The sequence below is a fragment of the Pezoporus occidentalis genome, unplaced genomic scaffold (assembly GCF_034315485.1).
Source record: "Pezoporus occidentalis ecotype Australia unplaced genomic scaffold, CSIRO_AGI_Poc_V1 ctg66, whole genome shotgun sequence".
In the NCBI taxonomy this organism is placed as follows: Eukaryota; Metazoa; Chordata; class Aves; order Psittaciformes; family Psittacidae; genus Pezoporus; species Pezoporus occidentalis.
The window spans coordinates 1,807,116-1,826,514 of record NW_026916009.1 but is presented as its reverse complement, the minus strand read 5'-3'; the positions used below and the strand labels follow the sequence as shown (position 1 = coordinate 1,826,514).

Below are 19,399 nucleotides of genomic sequence, written 5' to 3'. Positions count from 1 at the left end.
GTGAGGCGCTGCTGCTGCCGCCTTAGCCCAAGCGCGCAGAGCTGAAACTCCTCTGGAAAGCCCTAGCGTTGTTGAGATGGACAGAGCTCACTCAAAAGTTAAGAGTTTGCTCGCCGGCAGAATTCAGCTGGCTTGCAGCTTTCACCTGTGGGAAGGTGGTATTTTACAGTCTATTAAAAGGATTATTTTTTCTTAAGTAATTTACATTTCAGCCCAAGTTAATGCTTTGCTTTCCAGACATCTTTGAATTTGTCCTCCGGAAGTTGACATTGCATGTGCAGATGGGATGATGTTAACCATGTTAAGGAAATTACATGTGAGGAAAAAGCCCAATAGTTTGGAGAACAGTAACTTACAATAGAGGTGCAGTGGCATTTTGCAGTACGAATAAGGGTGGTAAAAGCACTTCTAACTTCTGCCACAGGCATGTGGATGGTAGCCCTTTTCAAGAGTCTTAAGTTATAATCCTATTTTATGTGGTGTTTATTAATACATTTGGTGATGAGCATTAAATAATGCAAATAATTAAATGTATTCCTTCCAATTTAATAGCAGATTGACAAAACACTCCCTGTACCAGCCCTGAAGATTGGGCCTGCAGTGGATAACAGTGCAGTGGACATGCAGACCTGTGTGTTGCTTTATTTCTTGCTCTGGGGAACCTGTGACTCCTTAAATGTGCTATGGTGTGGGGGAAGACTTAAGTATCCTTCTCTAATATGTATTCTGTGCTCTGTGAATGACAAATTCCACAGTTTGAGGGGCCTAAACTTGCTAATTTTACTAAGTATATGAAACACACTGGTCAGCAAATTAAATTGACACTTGAACTGCTTAAAACCAGGGACTTTCCCACACAGCCCTATTTAACACTGGAGATCTTTACAGATGTCAATTACTTGGGTTTTAAAAAGTGATTGGGCAGGTTTGTGGAAGTAAAAAACAATGAAGGGCCATTGACTACTGAGACAATACTTTTTGCTTAAGAAGGTCCTGAGCTGCAAATCAGTGGAGAACGGGGAAGGACTGAAAGTTTGATTACCTGCTGGCGCAGCTCTTCCATCTCTTCCGCAGGTATCCACTAGTGGCTGCTATTCCCCGCCGTCGGAAAAGCGCAAACACAGCGCCACCACCCCGCTCCCGGCCATGCAGTGATGCAGAAGCATTTCTTGCTTTGTGGGAAATAGCGGAGGGCAGCTCACCCCCAGGGCTCTGGACAGGAAAGTGCCTGTCTTCATCAGGATATCACCCTTGCCACATAATAGGAGAGGGGTTCTGTTAGCAGGACTTTGGGGGAGTCCTGGCATGGCTGTGTTCGCTTTGTGAAGGTCACACTTCATACTCACCTGGCCATACCAGCAGGTAAGACCTGAGCAGGCGTAACTGGAGGAAAGGCAGGCAGTAGATCTGCATTTCTCATTGCAAACAAACAGTAGCTCTACTGGGGACGCAGGGTTGCTATGAAGTTTGCCAAGCAGGTGCCCTAAGAAATCAAATCCAACTTTATTATAAACCCTGCAGCTGGAATGAACGGGGGGAGTAGTGCTAAACTTGGTGCTCATTTTGCCATAGAATTAATGAGAATGACTATAAGCATCAAATGCCGCAAGGAGGGGTAATTCCCAAACTCCATCTCTCCCTCAGTGGCCACCCACCAGACTTTCCACTGCTATGGCAAAGACATGGTAGGTGGCAGAACCATGTCTGCCACCTTTACCTCTTGCACCTTCCTAGGCACGTGCACAACACTAACTGTAAATCTGAGCTGGGAAAGCACAGCACAGATTCTGTAAATACCAAGTAGGCTTTTTCCTGGAAAACATCTTCTGTCTTATGATAGTGCATTTACTTTTGCTTTCTTAAACCATCACAAAGGCGATATTATGATATGTCTCATAAACCCATTTCTATTGTTTATTAGGTAATCAGTTAATAACATGAGAAGTACATTCCCAAGGAGGTGGACAGCTCTTTCCATTCAGAAGTACACCTTGCTAGTTACAAAATCCAATTGCTTCTCACTGACTTGTTAGACATCATGATGCATTGGCTACCAGCAGTCTTGTGCAGAACGTGCCCCACATCCGTTGGAAGGCCAACAGCAGGATTTGGTAAGTCATGTTGGAATTTCTTGCCTGTTAGAATTTCTTCTAATGCTGTAAGCAAAAACATAACATTGATAAAAGAACAAGCAGCAGGATCCTTGTGAAATGATATAAACATTGCAAATGGAACCCCAGATGGGCTCTTGGGAGGTATCAGGTCTATTTTTTTGTTCTGTACAGGGGAATGCTAGAACAGTGAAAGGTGACAGTGTCTTTTACGAGCAATTAGATCTGTCAGAAAACACAGTGAGTAGTCTCTGCCTCCCCTGTTAGCAAGTCTTCTGTTTCCAGCTAGCCACTCAGCAGTGAAACTCAATGCCTAGCAGCATAAAAGGATCATTTAGCTTGAAACAATAATCCAGTGCAGGTTTAACCTTTTATGTGTTGTTGGTTGGTTGTTGGGTTTTGTTTCTCTTTTAATTTGGCCCAGCTCAGCAGCGTTGTTTCTAAGCAACAGGAGAAATCTACAGTCTGGTGTGAAGCCATAGTGTAATTACCCTGGCATACAAACTGAGTGGCAGAGGCAAGAAAGGAACAGCAATATCAAGAGGGAATTCCTCCTCATAGATACCTGAAGTCAGAGGCTCCAAACCCCGATCCTGAGGCCTTTCCTGAGAGTTGACACAGGTATTGTGTGATTTCGTGTATACATGTATGAGACAGATAATAGGGGAACAATATCCAGTAACACAGAGATCTTACTAGACATGTTATTACTTTGTGCATAATGGAGCAAAGGAGTGAAGCCTGCACTTTAATACTACAATAAATTGATGGGTCAGGTGCTTCTCTCTTTGCTGTGTTCTGTCAGGCCAGCTGTTATATCTTCCACTCTTTCCTCTTTCCAGTTCATCCCTTCTTTTTACCATATAGATTTCATTAATACACATACAGCATCAAGAGCAAGCCATGTGCTAAGAAGCTCAGAAGCAGCAGCAGATTTATAGATTGCATTATATGTGAGTATATACATGACTGTTGCAATGACATGAATATACATGACATGTTGCAAGCAACCTGCAAGTTGACACTGAGATCAATGTTTATTTTAAATGGGCTTATTCTGCCCATTTCCCATTACCAAACTCCTTACCCTCAGTTTCAGTATTTTGCGTGTTGTCTTCTCTTTCTTGACTAGATTTTCCTCAGCCTCTATTGTAATCCGACCTGGGAAATGGGTTTAACTGGATTTTTGTAGGGGGTCTCCAAGTGTCCCATACTCTTTATCTATGATTCCTGTTCACTTACTGACAGATATTTTGGTAGGATACACTTTCCTTTCTCCTAGATCCCATTGAGTTGAGTATCTGCTACAGGAGCTAGAGTATGGAAAGAAAACACCTGAAGAAAGAGGTTGAAAAACTCCTGTAAGTAGCAACTGCCCACAACTGCCTTCATTGCATTTGAGATGGACTTGGTTTTGTGTCAAAGTGTTGCATGACCTAGCTGGATGACAACTCTAAAACCGTAGTCTTTTCTTGCTGGGAGGTAGGAACAGACATCCTTTGAGACGTTTTCATTTTCTCAAATGCGGTCAGCAGTGTGACACTTGACTGTATATGTGACAGTAGAGATGTCACAGCCTAGAACTTGCTCTGTGTCAGTAGGTGTGACCAGGGAGGTGCAGAGTTCTTCCCTTGCCATGCAGCCAGTGCAGCTGCTGTAAGGTGTCTCCTCGTTCACACATCAGGATCTCATGCTCTCAATTCAGACGCACCCAGCAGACAACTCCTAGAGGATGAAAGCAATGTCGCATCTAATCCATACAAGTCCTGTGCCCATCTTCTCTAGGACTGCTTGGATGGATCAGTAGTATTTAGTCTAAGGACAAATTGCAGAATCAGACCTCCCCTGAATGAGAAGAACAAGCACCAGGAAAGCATCTCTTTCAGTCTCTTTGCCACATAGTGAAATCCTTCTGTGAGTCCCCAGACTTTAAATACTTAATTAATATTTGTACTTATTCCTGTACTTTGGAGCCTTTGTGGAAGACAGCAGTGTGGTTGAGTGAAGTTAATATTAGCAGTGATGCAGAAAATGAACAGCTTTCCAACTTAGGAGGTGTCTGTGAGAAATCCTGCAGCAGATTCCTAGCCCTGAATCATAGCAAATTTAGCCCCAGTCTTGCACTAGGTTTAATCTATTGCATTTCTTATGCACTGGATTGCTTAGAACCAGTTGTAATTTTGAGTTTTCTTGCTTTAAGGGGAGATTATGTTGGCATCAGACTGCAAGAAAATAAATTTGATCCAAGAGGACAAAGGCAGCCCACTTTTCTAGATGACATGGTAATCACCAGACTTCTTCTTATCCTTTTTAACTGCATGGCTACTGAGAACTCTGAAGGATGGCTGTTTGGTACAGCTAAATAATCTGTTCCTACAATCATCAGTAGAAGCCTATCACTGAAATGAGTATCAAAAGAGACTGGCTGTGAATAGCATCCAGGTGTAATGTATCCAATATAATTCAAGCTTTTGCTGATTTTTCGGCAAGGCTGAACTTATCCACAGGGAACATTCAAGTCAACTAACCAAAGGGAATTCTTCACAAACTAAAGCTGTCTACGTATAACCAAACGTCTTTCAGCTAAGATGAGAAAACCTTCCTGGTATGTTTAAAACCCCTCAAACTTCAGCAAGTGTCTTACAACTGCTGAGGTACCCAATGTAGTTGAGACAATACTGGCCTTCAGCTCACATTTCCCTGCATTTCTCTGGTCTTTCTGTCATCCCTAGTTAAGCAATTACAGTAAAACAAAACACATAAGGTTATTCTGCCTTTCCAGGTCCATTACAACTTAGCCCTCAGCATTGCTTTGCTGTGGCTATCTGACTTGGGTGTTCAAACTGCACTGACAAGAGAGAAAACGTGAGTATTGCAAAGCTAAGGTCCTGCTGTTGCGGTGGGTTACACCAGTGTGAAAATGGAGTAAAAGCAGCAGTGAATCAGGCTCAGGACTAGTTTTTGGATATATAACACCAGGCTAATAATCTTCTTGTTTAAAACACCGTACAGGAATTTTGCAGCTCACAACCGATACGCATATCCCAACCGAATTGAGAGAGAAGCTATGATATTATCTTCGTATGCTGGAATATTAATGGTAAGAAGGCAAGAAAGATATAAATACCTTTTGCTCTATGCCATCTGTTTAGGAACACTCCTTGTATTCTGAATGACTGTGTTCATTGAAAGCACAGTATACAGACAGTGCTGATATTACAAATCTGTCTCATTTTTATCAGGTAGCCATTAACTTTTGCTCAGTCTTAGAAAAAAGAAAAAATAGGCAGTTTTGGTAGGTGATCTGTGTGCGTGTATAGGCTACTTACCTTTTCTCACCCAAGTCCAGAACAGTGAGCAAGTTTCAGAACCAGATCTCAATAGATTTGTACTAGCAGCATGGAACAATACTAGGAGCTCACATGAAGGAGATGAAATGAAAGGGATATAAGCTGGATTTCATACATTCACTTTAAAGAATGCTTCTGAGAGCTGAGCCTCCTTACCTGCCTTTCACAGAACAGCATTCCTGTTGAAGAGATCTTTGAGATTTACAGGCCCTCAGCAACACACTGTCAAAGCTCTGCAAAGGTGAGTGATTTATCAGTTTTTCCTCATGCTCGCAGGCCCTTGTTCTCATGGGTGACTTCAACCACCCTGACATCTGTTGGAAGGACGGTATGGCCCGGCACGGCACAAGCAATCCAGGAGGTTCCTCAATTGTGTAGAAGACAACTTCCTTCTGCAAGTAATAGAGGAGCCGACAAGGAGAGGTGCCATGCTTGACCTCGTGCTCACCAACAGGGAAGGGCTCGTTGGAAATGTGATGCTCCAGGGCAGCCTTGGATGCAGCGATCATGAGATGCTCGAATTTGAGATCCTCAGGACAGTGAGAAGAGCGTGCAGCAAGCTCACTGCCCTGGACTTCAAAACAGCAGACTTTGGCCTCTTCAGGAGCCTGCTTAGGAAGGTTCCATGGGATACAGCCCTAGAGGGCAGAGGGGCCCAAGACTGTTGGATGTTATTCAAGGATCACCTGCTGCAAGCTCAGGAGTGTTGCATCCCAACCAGAAGGAAGTGCAGCAGGAGGGCCAGGAGACCTCCTTGGATGGATAAGGAGCTCCTGAGGAAAATCCAATTGAAAAAAGAGGCTTATAATAAGTGGAAGCAAGGACAGGTGGCATGGAAGAGTACAGGGATGTTGTCCGAGAAGCTAGGGACCAGGTTAGGAAAGCTAAGGCTCAGTTAGAATTAAACTTAGCTAGAGGTATTAAAGGTAACAGGAAGGGATTCTACAGGTACATAGCAAATAAAAAAACAGACTAGGGAGAATGTAGGCCCCCTCAGGAAGCTCTTGGGAGAACTGGCTACACAGGATTTGGAGAAGGCTGAGGTTCTGAATGACTTCTTTGCTTTGGTCTTCACTGCCAAAGGCTCTGACCAAACCACCCAAGTCTTGGAAGGCAGATGCAGGGACTGTGAGACTAAAGACCTTGCGCCCACTGTAGGAGAGGAACTGGTTCGAGACCATCTTAAAAATCTGAACGTGCACAAGTCCATGGGTCCTGATGAGATCCATCCGCGGTCCTGAAGGAGCTGGAGAATGAAGTTGCGAAGCCGCTGGCCATCATATTTGAGAAATCATGGCAGTCAGGTGAAGTTCCCAGTGACTGGAAAAAGGGAAATATAACCCCCATTTTCAAGAAGGATGACCGGGGGAATTACAGAGCAGTCAGTCTCACCTCTGTGACTGGCAAAATCTTGGAGCAGATTCTCCTGGAAGGCACATGAAAATCAACAAGGTGCTTGGTGACAGCCAGCATGGCTTCACTAAGGGGAAATCCTGCCTAACCAATTTGGTGGCTTTCTGTGATGGGGCTACAGAACTGATGGACAGGGGTAGAGCAGTTGATGTCATCTACCTGGACTTGTGCAAAGTGTTTGACACTGTCCCACACCCCACACAACATCCTTGTCTATAAATTGGAGAGACATCAATTTGATGGATGGACCACTCGGTGGATAAAGAACTGGCTGGATGGCTGCACACAAAGAGTTGTGGTTAATGGCTCAATGTCTGGCTGGAGACAAGTAACGAGTGGCGTCCCTCAGGGATCGGTGTTGGGACCGGTCTTGTTTAACATCTTCGTTGCTGACATGGACAGTGGGATTGGGTGTGCCCTCAGCAAGTTTGCCGATGACCCCAAACTGCGTGGTTGGGTTGATACCCTGGAGGGAAGGAATGCCATCCAGAGGGACCTTGACACACTTGTGAGGTGGGCTGATGCCAACCTCATGAGGTTTAACCATGGCAAGTGCAAGGTCCTACACCTGGGTCGGAGCAATCCCAGGCACAGCTACAGGCTGGGCAGAGAAGAGATTCAGAGCAGCCCTTCGGAGAAGGACTTGGGGGTGTTGGTCGATGAGAAAATGAACATGAGCAGGCAGAGTGCGCTTGCAGCCCAGAAAGCCAAACGTATCCTGGGCTGCATCAAAAGGAGCGTGACCAGCAGGTCGAAGGAGGTGATCCTGCCCCTTTACTCTGCTCTTGTGAGACCTCACCTGGAGTATTGTGTGCAGTTCTGGTGTCCTCAACATAAAAAGGACATGGAACTGTTGGAACAAGTCCAGAGAAGGGCCATGAAGATGATCAGGGGACTGGAGCACCTCCCGTATGAAGACAGGCTGAGGAAGTTGGAGCTGTTCAGCCTGGAGAAGAGATGGCTGCGTGGAGACCTCATAGCAGCCTTCCAGTATCTGAAGGGGGCCTATAGGGATGCTGGAGAGGGACTCTTCATTAGAGACTGTAGTGACAGGACAAGGGGTAATGGGTTAAAACTTAAACAGGAGAAGTTTAGGTTGGATATAGGAAGGAAATTCTTTCCTGTTAGGGTGGTGAGGCACTGGAATAGGTTGCCCAGGGAGGTTGTGAATGCTCCATCCCTGGCAGTGTTCAAGGCCAGGTTGGACGAGGCCTTGGGTGATATGATTTAGCGTAAGGTGTCCCTGCCCACGTCAGGGGGTTGGAACTAGATGATCTTAAGGTCCTTTCCAACCCTAACAATTCTATGATTCTATGATTCTATAAAAGTGTAATTGAGCAACCAGATGGATACAAAAAAAAAAAAAGGCCTTCAGTAGACAAAAAGGAGATACTTTGTCCAGCCTTAATAATCAGGTCTCATCCCTGCAGAAATTTCACCAGTTAAAGCTTTTCAGTTTCTTACCTTAGCCCCAAGTCTTAGCCCCTTAGTCTTCAAGTGGTATCCCATTCCCAAACATACTTAAAAGGCTTTCATCATTGCCAGTGTTACACACATTGTAGAATCTATCCCACACTTTTTGACATCTTCTGCCCTTTAGGTCCACATTTGGTGGTACTAGTGACTCTTAGCTTTGGCCATAGCAATGATACACTCTTGGTTTCTTTTCCCACCAGCCTACTGCCTAGACTGGTGGGCTGCAAGCAATGAAGTGGAAGGAAGCTCCTGCTGCACAAAGGCCTAATGCAATTGGATCCTATAATATCTTGTGCCTTTAAAAGATGTTACATTTTAAGTCATTTGCTCCTTTTGCCCCATTAGTAGTAACAAACTAGCTCCAGCTTTCTCTCTTTGAACAGAGCAAAAAGCTGAACTAAACCTCCTCCTCTACCTCACAGTGTGCCAGGCAAGAAAAGGGCAGCCCAATTATTCACAATCACACCAAGATGTAACCCAGCTCCTGGGCCTTTGGCATAGTGCTTTACAGAGCAGCATTCCCACTTGCATGCTCTGATTACCGCTAATGTGGAATGGACAAGAGGCTATGAAGATCCAAGGAGATACAGCCTGCTTCAAAAGGGCTTTGCCTGTGTTCAGAGCAAGTTTCTCTAGCAGAAGAGCTTTAGTCATGTAAGTGTAATTGCCCTTCAAAAAAAAAAACCAAAAACACAGGGGAGGTATTATACTCTTTAATTCATGACTCAAATCAAAAGAAAGTATTCTATATGGCCCAGCTATTTAATGAAAGAGCATTTGTAGCAGGAATATATAGGTTTCATTTCCAGTAACACAGACTTTATTGATGTTTCCCAAGCAACCATTAAAAGTTGCTGTGGAATTGTAATCAGAGTACAAAAGATGATTCACATGTAATTCAAAGTGGTTCTCGTGCACTTAGTTTATTTTTTGTTTACTTCAGTCATGCTTAGCCATAATATTAAAAACAGACTGCCACCCGATGTCCAGAAAGGGCTAGAGCACACTCCAACTCACAGTTACATGCGTCAGAACAGCCTTGGGCGTAACCTCTTAGTTGAATTTTCCCATGTCAAGAACTAGAAATGCCACTAGATGCCATGTAGGGGCATTTCACATGTTAGGTTGAAGGAGGAATCTTCCACTCTGCTCCTGAGAAAAGTGGGTGAATCAGCTTTCCCTCTTTTTCTGTGGACATTACATTGTGCATTTTTATTGTCATGCTTCTTATGGGCAAGAATCCTTTTCTCTAGGAATTCCCAACCCAGGATATTTTTTGAAGTCTCCATGTTGAGTGCACAGCATACAGTGGAGAGGAGTGGTGTTTTCTTGAAGGTGTTCCACCTACTCATGCTGCTTCCCATGGTGGTTTGTGGGGTTTGTTTGTCAGTTTGGGTTGGTTTGGGGTTTTTTCATGGTTGTTGTTTTTTTTTTTTTCAGTTTTGTTTGGTTTCTCTTTTGGTTTGGATTTGGGGGGATTGGGGGGGGGGTTCTTGTGTTTTTTGTTGCTTGGGGTTTTGGCTTTTATTGGGGGGGAGGAGGTAGTGGGGTGTTTACCTTTGATTTATATTCTGATGTTATGCAATCAGAGACAAAGAAAGAACAGAAACAGTCTTTCTCTTCATCTCATATTACTGTGCACTTGCCTAGATCCTGTCCCTAGTGGACTTCTGGATACTTCCCTGCTGCTCATGAGATAGCTGTCCTGGGTTCAGCTGTAACAGGGTTTTTTCTCCTTTGTAGTAGCTGATGCAGTGCTGTGTTTCAGCTTTAGCCTTGGAACAATGCTGATAACACACCAATGTTTTAGTTGTTGCTAAAAAATGGTTACTCTGATCAAGGACTTTTCAGCCTCATGCTCTGCCAGTAAGGTACAGGAAGCTGGGGGGAAGCAGTGACAGGACACCTGACCCAGACTAGCCAAAGGGGTATTCCATACCACAGCACATCATGCCAAGTATATACACTGGAGGGAGTTACACAGAAGGCCCAGATTGCTGCTCAGGTTGAGCTAGGTATCGGTTGGCGGGTGATGAGCAATTGTATTCTCTCCCCTTGTTATTTCCCTTATCATTATAGGTGGTAGTAGTATTATATTTTACTTTAGTTATTGGACTGTTCTTATCTCAACCCATGGTATTTCCATTCTTTCAATTCTCCTCCCTAACCCGCCTGGAGCAGGGAAAAAGGAAGGGCGTGAGTGAACAGCTGTGTGGTACTTTGCTACCAGCTGGACTTAAACCATGACAACAGCAGAGTTACAAAATTTTCTAAAGAGGAAGATAAACCATTGCTATCAGGGTCTCCAGTTTCTATTTCAGACAACAGCACTGCTTAGTTTTAATCATGGGCATAAGATCATTTCCACTTTGGGAAAGGAATGGAAATGCTTTGCTGAATTTGGGAACTGAGGGTAATTTATTTTGCAAAGCCTTAATTAGTTTAAGAGGTTAAATCTACTGTTTTCATTAACTGTAACTTTGGAGCACAGCTTGTGCCTCTTTAAGAATCCTAGACTCAAAGAGCTGGAATCCAGCCCATCTCAAAATTCAGTTTCTGTGGCTCTCTAGTTATCTTTTTTTTTTGTTCCCTGTTTCCCACCAAAGTAAATTGGTGGAGAATCTCCATCAATTCTGAAGCCTTGGCTTAGCTCTCCTTGAAAATCAAGCACTAGCTACACAAAGATATGTAGATACTTAGATATGTCATATCCTAGTGGGATTCTGATTCATAAGAAGGCACATCCTGACCTGAAATGGATGTAATGGTTGCTATCCTGACTGCCTGTCACTTCTCAGTTTCCTATTCTGTTGTCTGGCTATTTCAGGAGTTGCTATATGAACAGCTGAGGAGCTGCAGGCTGCTGCCAGGATGCTATTCCAGACCACAATCCCCAGGCTGCACCAGCACACACATGGCTATAAAATGCAGCAGCTCAGCTACTATGCGGATAACTGAAATGTCTGGCCAGTGGGGATGGGCACTTCAAGAAGCTGGGTGGATCAAGCAGCCAGGACAAAAACTGTCAGCAAAGCTGTCCTTATTTATCTACCAGGACCTCTTAAGCAGTTATTTTGCTTTCTGCTGACCCCAACAGAGACTGCCCATTTGGCTAGGCACATAGTTTCTGCAGATATACTAATCCATGAATTGTTGTCTTTCCAGAACCACTGGATTCAGCCTTTCAAGCTCTCCCTGCATCCGTTTGCCATGCTGACTGCCCCTGAAGCTGCACAGTATGCCTGCAAGCAAAGTGAGCACATTTTACCCCAACTCCCAAAAGACCAGGGCAGGGGGATGTGGGACAGCAGTGCCTGGCCTAGCAGAGCCACCAAGTTACAGCCTGCTGAACTGCAACAGATGCCTTTGTCTGTGCCTATCCTCTTGCAGGGAGGGAAGGTACGGGCATTTTCTCATTGTAGCCTAGAAATAGTGTCTAGCTCAGGCTCCTCAAGCTTATGGCAGTTGCAAAGGGAGCATTTTCCTCAAGTTGAGGTAAACAGTAAGACTACATGTTTCTAGTAGAATCAGCCTTTATGTCTGACAGTCACTTGTTCTTAAGCTTCAGTTAATAGCAGGAATTTTGCAAACGTCAGTTATGTTACTGGCCACTGAAAGAGCCGCCCTTCCCTTCCCTGCTTCATTTCCAAGTGCAGCAAAAATGAGAGTAACTTCAGGAGCATTAGAGAATTTGAAGCTGGGACCCCTTACCTCCAACCACGTATTGCAGCTGATCCCATGCAGTAGGTCTGTAAACCAGTCTCGTGGTACTGTATAAGCCCAAGGTGATGCGAGACTCTTTCTCTCTCACAAGGCACCAAGTTCAAGACAGCAGCAGCATATCAAAAGACCAGCCCTGGTTCAAGGAGAGCTAAAAAGAACAGCAAGCAACTGGACTCACTGACCAAAGGAAAACAACAGGTTGGCAAAGCAGGTCTGAAGAATTCACACAAGCCAGTGAAACTATTTTTGCAACGCTAGCACTGACTGTCACAGCTAGAGCACACCTCAGGCCACCCAGAGCCCACAAAACCTTTTTTGTCTCATGCTAAAACATGCTGAGAAGTGCAGACATTTCATACTAGTACTAATTTATAACAGTCAATCCTAAATTGTACTTTAAAGGCAGCTGTATAACAACTTGTCAGGAGGTGTCACTCATGAGCTGGAAAATCAATTCCAGTAATATTAAACAAAGACATGGAAGCCACTCTTCTCACTTATGTCCCTGCAAAACACATTCACTACTATCATTTTTAGGTTTAAAAGAAAAACAAAAACAAACCCAAACCAAAAAGTTGAAACTATATTTTCTTTAAATAACAAAGAATGATTCCATAAAGAAGCCAATAATATCAGATGAGCCTAACATGCACATGAATTGGGCTCTCCCTTTCCCTTTGTCCACGATCTGCTAAAGCCTATTTGCTGCAGCTTCCCCTGAGCTAGAATGCTAACATTCCAGCAGCAGGGCTGGATTTTACCAAGTAAAGGGGCTCCCCCACAACCCTGAGTTCAATGTGCATCACATGTTGCACAGCAGGGGGGAAGCTGATCTGCCAGGCAGTCCTCATCTCTCCTGATGGATTCAGCCATGCATGCTGTGCTTGCATTTATTAACATTTGCATCCAGCAGGGAGTTACAGAAGCAAAACAAGGAATCCCTCTGGAGAAGCCTGGAACTGATTCAAAAGCAAGGAATGCAAAGGAAACAAAGACATAAAGACCCAGACTTCATGTACCTCACTTAGCTGTAGGTGAGCTAATGGATGTCTGCTGCCTTAGCTTTGGTAATACATTTGCAACTCATGTTTTATTTTGTTTTTTTTTTTGTTTTGTATTTAAATCTTAGCAGTCATTCCTTCCTTCCCGCCTCTTATAACTTATATCCAAGACTGACATTCACTCTTCTTCCCTTAGCCACCTCTTTTCTGCTTCCCTGACAGTGTGTTGGGAGCTTACATTTTCCCAATACACCCCTACTGCTTCTCAACACACCATGCTACTTTCATGGAGCCAAAGAGAGGATCCAGCACTTCAGAGACAGGGAGTACACACTTCCCGTTGTCCACAGTGCTGTGCAGCTCCCACGTATGATCCAGAGTGGGGCAGGAATGAGCTTCCCTGCATGTGACACAAGAGTTGTGCCTCTCAGGATGATCCCATTTTCTTCAGCTCTCCACTAATCACCCTGCTTTCTTATTTCCTTAGAGGCCTCAGCTAAAGAAAAAGCCTCTCTCTGTAGTGCCAGTGTAGCACTGAAGCCTGTCTTCCATTCCCTGCTTGCTGGTCTCGCTATGCTCGTGCTGTGTTTCCCAAGAACACTCCCCGTTTCCTAAATGGACTGTCACAACCCTCATCCTTGTACTTATTCTACCTTGGGTTACGAGTTGGGTGCATGCAGTTCTGCTTCCACATCCCTCTCCTCCTCTGCCTGGAAGCCTAGGCACACAGCTTGGGGTGTTTCTATAGGATTCTTTATACTTAGTTCCATACAAGTTTCAGGGCTCAGTGGAGTCGTAGAAGTGTTCACTGCTGAGAAGCGTGTTTAACTCCATTAGATATCTTTACGTATGAAAATGATAGAAATAAAGATTCCCAGCTACATCTAGCCATGAAATAGATATTCATCCAAAGTATGGTCTCATTGTACAGCTGCATTAACCCATGCCCTGGAGATGGTCCTGTACTCTAATGCAAAATATCTGCTTAAGGAAAAAAAGACAATAAACACTTGTGAAGCAATACTATTTTTCTTCTTCTGCCTGCTGATTCTTAGTCAGTCACTGAGCTGATATATGGTGATGCCAAAAGACAGCACTACACAAGAAAGAATGGTTATACTTAGTGATTCAAAGGGTCTTTTAGAAGTCATCATGGACTCAAAGCTTGTTTTCAGTTTACCATATTCACAGCTATCTATTTTAACATATCACATATTTCCTGTTTAAAATCAGTCTAAAATAAAATGTAGTTGCTGCAAACACTTGGCCTTCCAATTTTGAGCTCTCCATAGGGAAAGACCTATTATTGGTACATTCCAAACCAACTGAAATCCACATATTGGTACATTCCAAAAAATTACAGATTAACTGGTGAGTCTTTGTGCTGATATTGATGGGTCTTCTTGGCCATATAGTGCATCCCCCACTTGCCTTTCAAGCCATGTGAGCCAAAGTTGAAGGTCTTAAGGGTGTCAGATGAGAAGGCTAGAGGGGTCTTAAGATCAACAGCAACATCACTCTCACACAGGAACTTTTCAGCCATGGATTTGTTAAGCATCACCTGTTTTGCCCTGGCTAGTTCACTCTGCAGGAGCAGGATTACTGCAACACACTATCCAATCCCATTTAGCAGCTCCTACCTCTCCTTCCAGGCCCTGTGTCACAGTCAGCACAGGCTCATTCCTAGAGCTTAGACCACCCATCACTTCTAAACAGTCTTCTCTTCTTGCAAACAAATTCAGTAGAGCAGTGCCAGGACCTGACCAAATTTAATTTCAACTCAAACAGCATCAGTGTGACCTCTTTAAGCCAAAGCAGAGAGAAACTTTACTTTGAAATGAGGTCATTACAAGAGGGGAAGAGGTGTTATTGCTGCTAAGCACATGAGGAGAACAATGGTGAGGGGGTGGTTAAGATTAAACAGCTAGAGAGATTAACATCTCATGACTGCTTTTTGTTCACTGACCGGCAATAAAATAAACAGTAAAACTCTAACAAATAGGTGATTAGCCACGTTACTCCAATGCTGCTTTTGCTATTACAGTGCTGCCATGGTCTTCACTTTTCATTGGCTAATACTTCCGGGATTTTAGATAAGGCTGGTAGAGTTAAGACAAGTAAGCAACTGAAATGTTGCTGTGCTAATAAGCACAAAAACAGTGTTTCATTTTCAGGGTGCATATACCTGCCCCTTTTGCCACTCCCTCTCCTGCTGGCTGGCTTGTGTCAAGCCCAGCAGATCAGGTGGTTTGCTGTTCACGTTTTCAGACAGCCAAAATCAGGAACCTGAAAGGTGCTTGCAGATGTGTGCACAGTGAGATTGATAGCCTTCTGTCACCTTGGCTGAAGTTTCCTCTTTTCCTGAGGAAAGGCTTTGCTGTGACCAGCCCAATTAGCCAGGACACTTCAGACTCTCTTCTTGGCTATGCAAAAAAGCAGTGTACATAGTTCAGAGGTCAGATGAGATGCCAAGTCATGAATTTGTTCTACAGGACCCAGATGAGACCTCTGATTATATGTGCACACTTATCATCTGTCACATGCATGCAGTTTGTGCCTACCACTGCACTGTAATACTATCCACAGTAGGAAAGATAAGAAACCATTTTGGGTCTGTTCTTTCCAAACGCCTAAAATCATGGTACTGAGGTCTTGTGCAGCAAGTGGGGAACTGAACGGGGTATCATATTATCCACTTTCCTTCTGGCAATTTAAGAGCTGCCCATTGTACCCCAGAGACTGACTCCAGTAGCAGAACTCATGGTGGCAACTTGGTGCTGCAATTCACAGCCCAGTTTATGACACTGAAATCAGAGAGTTTCAGCTAATGCTTGACTGTGAACAACACAGTAGCTGAGGCACAGGCATACTGCCTGAAGGACCAGAGGTGCTGACTTTTTGAACTTCCCAACACAAGCTTATGATTCAGTTTCTAGACCTTAGCTAGAGTTACTAGAGCTCTGTGATACAAGCAACCCCCCATTTCCCCTATTTCTGCTACAGTAATCCTGACTTTAGACATGTCACTACTGATTCTCTAGCTATTCCTGAAATTCTCACTCATTTTGGTGAAGAGTTTTTTCCTAGGCAAATGTCGGGTGGAAACATTTAGCATCCATCTTGGAATGGCAAAACACCCTTTGTGTGCAAGAGATCAGTTTATCTGTAGGAGGAAAATATAACCAAACTGTTAGGAAAATAATCAATTTTGTCAGGATGGAATGTAATTGTCTGAAGACTTAATCTATTAAGTTCATAGGACCATATATCTTCAAGAGGCAGCCAGCAGCAAGAGCAAATACCAGAGTCAACAAAATGAGAAATTCACTTTTACTCAATCTTTCTAAAACAATGTAAAGGATGGTGGCTCCATGAGGGGTGTTCTGATTTACGATCAAGCATCTCTGCTGCATTTTCTACATCTTAGAATGGCTTCAGGTGCTCAGAGCAGGAACTAGCCCAGGCTGGCTCCAAAAAGGAATTTGTCTGCAGCAAGGCTGAGTCAGAGAGAACACCAACTGCCAAATCTTGCACAGACTGTCACCAGGTTGGGTGCTGTTATGGAAGTGATCTGCCAGGTTCTTGCACACAGGTATTTGCACTGCCAGAGCCAAACACATAGTCCATTTATGTGAAGCAAGTATGTGATGTTGTCGCCAAAGACATCCAGGGCTAGACTTCATGGCCTTTTGTGGGGACTTGCATTAACATCTGTTGTTCAAAGAACTCGTGTGCAATCTATGCAGCATATAACCATTTCTCTAGACCATTCAACATCCCAAAGATCCACCATCAGTTTGCCATATGGCTGGACTCAATCATAAGGGTCCTTTCCAACCTAGATGATTCTATACACAAGGGTTTACACTTTGAAATAGAGGCGGATGTGACACTAGAGCACTGTGACAACTTGGCACTAATTTTTGGTGTTAGGTATTTCTTGCATGCTCACACTGCTTGTTGCCAGTTCCATCAAGTCCAGGTCAGCAAACCCTCCAGCAAACAAAAATAAAGCCCTGAAGAGTGTACTTGCAGTGACAGCAACAATAAATCTAGTACAACAGTCAAGCAAACATCATGACAAACAAATCCATCGGGATGAACACAAGTGGTCTGAGGTAACCAAGAAAGCCTGGAAGAAAGGGTCTGAATATAAAGAGGAAAGGAGAGTATCTGTTTGGAAATGGTGAGCGCACATTAGCCTCTGTCATCTAATAAGGATACAGTTGGAAACAGCATTAGTGAAGTGGCTTGTGATGGAAGGACAGGAAAGCAGAGGTTTCATATTCTCCCTATCCATTTCCCCAGAAGACACTCTTGTCTTTACTTCCCTGCTACAGCACTGAAAGCCCTTTTCTTTGGCCAGAAATCTTGTAAGCAAAGCTGTGCTTCACTAAGTCTCCCAAACCTTGCTCTGCTCTCCCTTCTTATGTCACAAACACTCATTTGTTCCACTGAGTGGAGTCTATGTAGTTGCAAATAGAGAACTCTGAAATAAATTAGATCTGCAAAGGTGTTCAGCTGCATGCCAAGTTAACTGATGAATCATATTGACAAGGTCTTTACATGCTTGAAAGAGTTTCCCCAAATACAGAAGATTATAAATCTCTGTTTTGGAGTGCTGTAATTTCTTTTGATCTGAAGCCTCACCTACTGGCGATATAAGACCTTTGTATAACCAGCTTTGCAAATTCCATGAAGCGCTTTGTTTTTAAGAGCCTAAGATTTAGGTGTGAGAAAATGATAATTAGAATAGAACAAGTCACAGTTTGTTCCAGTTCTGCACCAAACAAGGGAAAAATAACAGACAAGAAGTTCCAAAACAGAGGAACACAGTTTTCCATAACCTGCTAGCTGGGCTTTAGTATTAAAGCACTCTACTTTAGCACTAAAAACCAATCCTTCGTTGCTTCAGATAGAGAGTAAATTAAGTTCTGCTTGCTCCCTTTGACTTTTTAAAACAGACTTTCAAAGAGAGAGAAATAAACCAACTGACCCAAACTGATTTACAATGTTAGCCAGTAATTTGGATACGCTGATAAACATCTAATAAAGAACCACTTGACTGCTAGCCTTCAGGAATGCAATAGTCAACCACACACCAGGAAGAGACTGAAACTTTTAGTCACTGTTTCCTCCTATCATGTCTGTGCTAAAATCTGTACATAATAGAGGGGATTAGTAAGGAAAAGCTAACAATACCACATGACAGGGAGACTTTTCCTGTTTCCAGGATAAAGCTGGTGACAAAGAGTTGAAACCAAAGCAAAGTTCATCTGCTCTCAAAAAAGGAAAGATTACTATAGGGCAAAATTAGGTAAGAGGTAATCAACACAGTGGGAGAGGAAGAGACCTATGTGAGAAATTGCTCAGGTCCGCTGAGTTTGAGAGCTTTCAGGCAAAGGAGGTTGTGTAAAGAACTGTGCTTATACATATATCCACCACTGGGTCAGGTGCACCACATGAAACTGCTGATACCAGATGAAAATATAGTGCACTCCACAGCTGCACAGTATTTCACCTGCACATAGCACCAGCAAATGCAGCCCAAACCCCAGAAAAATAAGAATCTTACATGGTAAATGCAAATAATGCCATAACTACAATAAAGACTGTCCTGGTTTCAGCAGTAGTAGTCATGTTTCTCCTTCGTGGTAGCTGGGGCAGTGCTGTGTTTTGACTTCCAGCCTGGGAACAGTGCTGGTGATACCGATGTTTTCAGTTGTTGCTAAGTGATGTTTACCCTGACCAAGGACTTCGTGAGTCTCATGCTCTGCCAGGGAGGAGGGGAAGCCGTGAGGAAGCAGAGATGGGGCGCCTGACCCAGGCTAGCCAAAGAGGTATTCCATACCACAGCACGTCATGCCCAGGGTGGGGGGTAACTGGGAGTTACCTGGAAGGACACGGGCTTCTGGGTAGGGCTCGTTTCTTGGCCGGTGGTATTGTATTCTCTTCCCTTGTTATTTTCTCTTATCATTGTTGTAGCTGGTGGTAGCGGTGGTGATTTGTGTTGTACATTGGTTGCTGGACTGTTCTTGTCCCAACCCGTAGGAGTTGCACCCTTTTGATCCTCCTCCCCGTTCCTCCGGGAGCGGGGAAGGGGAGAGCCCTGGGGGGGGGGGGCCCTCGATTGCTCTCAGCCCGGCACCACTCACTGGGAGTGGGTGAACAAGCTGTCTGGCTAGGGTTTAAACCACGACAAAGACAAAACATAGATCTCCGCACAGCTTACAACGTGCCTTTTTGTATTACTTTTCACAGGTGCAGCATTAGGACTATGGTATATAAAAGCAACTACAGTGTTTGCTCATAGCTCTCAGCTTTC

At 43.9% G+C, this 19,399-nt stretch overlaps 1 protein-coding gene across 2 annotated transcripts; it reads left to right on the top strand.

The window, feature by feature from the left end:
- Positions 1 to 138: 138 nt before the first annotated feature.
- Positions 139 to 13,160, top strand: CUNH2orf80 (chromosome unknown C2orf80 homolog). 2 transcript variants are annotated; one of them, XM_062640725.1, is made up of 10 exons: positions 139 to 1,362; positions 2,536 to 2,732; positions 3,422 to 3,472; positions 4,312 to 4,393; positions 4,894 to 4,976; positions 5,124 to 5,211; positions 5,631 to 5,702; positions 11,516 to 11,603; positions 12,165 to 12,271; positions 12,984 to 13,160. In XM_062640725.1, exons 3-10 carry the CDS (start codon positions 3,432 to 3,434, stop codon positions 13,071 to 13,073), a joined length of 651 nt encoding a protein of 216 aa, XP_062496709.1. In that variant the 5' UTR covers positions 139 to 1,362; positions 2,536 to 2,732; positions 3,422 to 3,431; the 3' UTR covers positions 13,074 to 13,160. The 2 variants fall into 2 exon arrangements, with proteins under 2 accessions (XP_062496709.1, XP_062496708.1); XM_062640724.1 differs by lacking the exon at positions 139 to 1,362 and adding an exon at positions 2,000 to 2,111.
- Positions 13,161 to 19,399: the final 6,239 nt, after the last annotated feature.